Raw genomic sequence first — 4,558 nt, forward strand, 5'->3', positions numbered from 1 at the left:
CGTTTTTGTACTGACTCTCAGTGTGGCTGTTATTTAGTGTTTTGTGTATCTGCCTTATTTCTTGTGAATTTTTGATATGTTATTGTTTAATGTTCTTTTTGTATGACTTCTTTTTGTCTAACCCACTCAATCAATCAATCAATCAATCAATCAAATCTTTATTTCCAATGACAGTTGGGGGTCCCTTAGGCGAAAAGCGGTAGTAACACCACTTGAAAATACCTAAAGGCCCACGTACATGACAGCGGCATTACGATTCATACGTGCAAAAACAAATTTTCAATAATCAATTAAAATATGCAGTTCAAAAAAATTAAGAAGAGGTTGTGCAAATACAACAACGGAACGATAGAACATATAATGTCAATATGTAAGTACACTCCAGAACAGTTGTACATTATAGTTGAAATATTCAATGTTCACGTGAACACACATCATAAGATGACGAAAATAAACGTGTTACAAGGAATAATGAAACATACTTGATCATGTTCGGGCAGTACAAAACACATTAGACAAGAGTTAGAAAAAATTCACGCATTTCTTTTTTTGTAAACGTAGAAAAGTTGGCGTCTTTCTCTTCATATTTATTAAGTAGGGACGGCAGTGTGAATCGAAGAGACTGCAAAAAAATAGGTCGTGCGGCAACGAGGAACAAGCCACTTGTCGGTGCTGCGGGTGCGTGAATCAGTGTAATGCATGCTTATATTAGATAAATCTTTAATAAAAACTTTGAATTGCTCGTTTGAAAAGAAATAGGCATACATGAAACGAAAATCGAACATGCGTTTCACACTGAATATTTTATAGCCGGTAAACAATGTAACTGTAGAACTATTGCGCGGGACGTTTGCAATATACCGAAGTGCTCTTTTCTGCAATAGGTGAATTGTATTTATGTTACTAAGGGTTGTGGTGCCCCAGACTAACAGGCAGTAATTTATATGGGAAGAAAACAGAGCATGATAAATCTGAAGTTGAGCATTTTCTTGAAGAAAGTGCCTACATCGTGACAGAACACCAGCAGCACGCGATAACGATTTAGTCAGTGATTCAATATGACACGTCCATGTCATATGAGCAGAAAAAGTCACGCCCAGAAGTTTGTTTCTCCACTATTTCGACGGGTATTCCCTCAAGCGTTAATGATTGGTTGACGTTGACTTCAGTGCCTCGGGACCTGAAAAAGACAGCTTTTGTTTTTGTTTCATTTATTCGTAGGCCATTAGCTGTAGACCATTGCAGCACATCTGAAAGTAGACTGAGTTCTCGCAACAATTTCAGTTGGATCTTGTCCAGAAACAAAAATACTAGTGTCATCCGCGTAGAGCAGGAATGAGGCGTCATTGTTTATCTTAACAATATCATTTATGTAGATATTGAAGAGCATTGGTCCTAAAATGCTTCCTTGAGGTACGCCACAAGAAATGGTTTTGGAAGATGAAAAACAGTTAGCAATTGAGACGCATTGTTTTCTTTCAGACAGATACGAACTAAATAGTGAATTAGCTACACCACGTACCCCATAAGCACTTAATTTCCCGAGTAAAATGTTATGGTTTAAGGTATCGAAGGCTTTGCTATAGTCAATCAAAACGCCCAGCGTAAGCTTTCTTTCTTCGATGTTATTATCAGTTCTTTTTGAGCTAACAGTGCAGTCGGTGTAGATTTGCCACGTTGAAAACCGTGCTGATACTCCGAAAGTATATTGTTTTTGTTGAAGCTATTTACGCGGCAGAATATTATCTTCTCTAATCCCTTGGAGAATACAGGAATTATAGAAATTGGTCGGTAATTATTAGCATCATTAATATCTCCACCTTTATATATAACAGAAACTTTTGAGATTTTCATGAGATTTGGGAAACAGCCAGACTGAAAGACTAGATTAAACACGTAGGTTACACAAGGAGCAAGGAGGTCAATTACGTGCTTAATCGCCTCTACCTGAAATCCATAGACATCGACAGCTTTACTGTTTTTTAGAGAAAGAAATGTGCATACTATTTCTGCTTCATCTGTAGGTGCGAGAAAAATTGTGTCAGTATTATGGTAAGTAATGTTAGTATGAGCAATGTTTCCCAGTGGTTGCACCGCATTAGCAAAGTGCTCACTGAAGTGCTCGGCTAGATGCAGACCGGAAAGTTTGTTCCCGTTAATGGTTATTTCCATTAATGTATTCTGACCCGCTTTGCGGTTCAGTGCCTGATTGATGGCTTTCCAAACTTGGCTTGGGCGCCGTCGACAGATGTCAGAAAACATGTGGTTATAGTAGGAGGCCTCTGCCTTTTTCAACGCGGCAGTTTGTTTCTGTAAGTTTTAAAGGCCTCAAATTCCTTAATATCGCGTGTGCGCAAAAACTTCTTAAAAAGGCGACCTTTTTTCTTGATCATTTTGATATGCTCGCGCCCTACCCAAGGTTTTCTTCTTTTTCTGTTAGCTTTGTTGCTTACGTAAGGAAAAGATGTGTTGTAATGACTAGTGAATATAGATAAAAATTCACGATAGCTCTCATTTGGGTCTAGCTTATCGTAAACAGAAGACCAATCTTCCCTCAGCATACGCATGCGGAATGAAGTCATATTTCTGCTAGACATACATCTATGTTTCACGATATCCTGGCAAGTTATTTCATTTTCAGTAGCTTTAGGAAAAGCAATGAAGACAGGACAGTGGTCACTTACGCCGGCGCATACCGGGCCAGCTGCGCTTACATCAGTGTCTATGCTGACGATAAACAAGTCTAGTATGGACTGGCAAGTTGTCGTTACGCGTGTTGACGTAGTAATGACGTTATTGTAGCCACAAGCGTAAAGCTTGTTAAGGAATTCCCGGGAGGTCAAATTATCCTTGAGAAGGTTTATGTTAAAGTCGCCACCTATTAGAGTGTTATACTGGTGAATTGTTGAGTATTCTAACATCTCAATAAATTCCAGGAATACACTCATATCACCAGACGGTGGGCGGTAAAACGCCACGTACATGTTCATATTGCTCTTTATGCAAAGCACTTCATAGTCGGCAGTAATGCACGTAAATTCCGGGAATATGTCGCAGAGTATGTGTTTTTTTACGTGCATTGCCACTCCGCCACCACGGCAACCACTTCGATTGATAAAATAATGATTGTATTCAATCATATTTAACATGTCGCTTCCTTCGTGATACCACGTTTCAGTCAACATTATCACATCGAACATGAATTTGAATTCATTAAAGAATGTGCTTAACTCATCGAGCTTGGTGGCGGCGGAACGTACATTGAGGTGAATGGCAGTGAAAATGCCCTGCGACTGCGCCGGAAGTTTAAGTTCACATGGCAGACAAAACTCTTGATTCAGCATCGCGTGTACAAGAAAACGTTACACAGATTATAAGCACAAGTACCCTACGCAATCTTGACGAGGTCAGAATCTGTTTCAATGCTCACCACCTGACTGGACTCTGTCTTGCGTGCGAAAATCTTCCCATTCTTAGTCCACACAAACTGCCACTGATTCTCCCGTTTTTTTTTTTTTTTTGCAATTGCCTGTGCAAGCAGCCGCTTCAGTGTCGGACAGAAATGCTCATTCACGAAGATTTGGGCTTCGCTGGAGATTCCTACGTCACGATTCCGAATGCGGCTCTTGCGGGCTTTCTCGACGACGTGGTCCCGTTTCTGCTTGGTTTTGAATTGAACAATAACGTTCGTTTTGCCCTGCTCACGAGACAGTACTCGGTGGCAAACTTCTATATCATCAGCAGAAATGGGTTCGCCAACAACACCACTAATCTGGCCTACAAGATCAATGATGTTTTCATTCTTCTCAACGAGCCCTTTTATTTCCACATTCGACCTGCGAGAGTACTGCTCACCCTGAACAACTCGCTTCTGCAGCTCTACAATGATCGACTCATTTTCACTGCATTTAGCCTTCAGCCTGTCATTTTCTTTCCTTAAGCTTTCTCTCTCGTTGCGCCCTTCCATGAACTGTTGCTTCATTGTTTCAAATTGCTTTTCCATGAATTCAAGTCCTTCTTTCATTTGTTTCATATCGGAACGTAGTTCGCGCAGGTCGGAGAGCACATCCCGTTCCTTCTGCGACATCACCAAGTGTAGAAAGTGCAAAAAGAAATACAATAAGCAAAATGACACAGCAAGTTGGCAGCGGTGACAAATAATAATAAAAAAATAATAAAACGCGTCTGTAACAGACAGAGAAACAGCACCAACCTGTAGTAGAACAACCACTCTGATTAGTCCTGCGCCTACTGGTTGTCACCGCTGCCAAATGCTACGACGAATGTCGAGCGCTTCCTTTTCTATTCTTGCTGATGCACTGTGGGTAGCTTCCGGTGGATGCCGATGCGTTGCCTTTCGTAAACCCTCGGTGAAGGGCACCTTGCACCTAGCGGTTCGTCGCGGCAAGTCTCCGTTGTTAATGGCGCAGCGGGTAGCTGCAGGGGTGCTTCCGATGCTGCGCCGCTTTCAAGCTTCCAGTGAAGGACACCCTCGTGCTAGCAGTTCCTTGCGGTGAGTCCCAGGTTACCTGTAGTAGAACAACCACTCTGATTAGTC

General features: G+C 41.4%; 1 protein-coding gene across 1 annotated transcript; it reads right to left on the reverse strand.

Annotated features, from left to right (window-relative positions):
- Positions 1-3,388: 3,388 nt before the first annotated feature.
- LOC142591573 (uncharacterized) lies at positions 3,389-4,087 on the reverse strand. Its single transcript, XM_075703884.1, has one exon. It carries the CDS (start codon positions 4,085-4,087, stop codon positions 3,389-3,391), a length of 699 nt encoding a protein of 232 aa, XP_075559999.1.
- Positions 4,088-4,558: the final 471 nt, after the last annotated feature.

The sequence above is a fragment of the Dermacentor variabilis genome, chromosome 8, assembly GCF_050947875.1.
Source record: "Dermacentor variabilis isolate Ectoservices chromosome 8, ASM5094787v1, whole genome shotgun sequence".
In the NCBI taxonomy this organism is placed as follows: Eukaryota; Metazoa; Arthropoda; class Arachnida; order Ixodida; family Ixodidae; genus Dermacentor; species Dermacentor variabilis.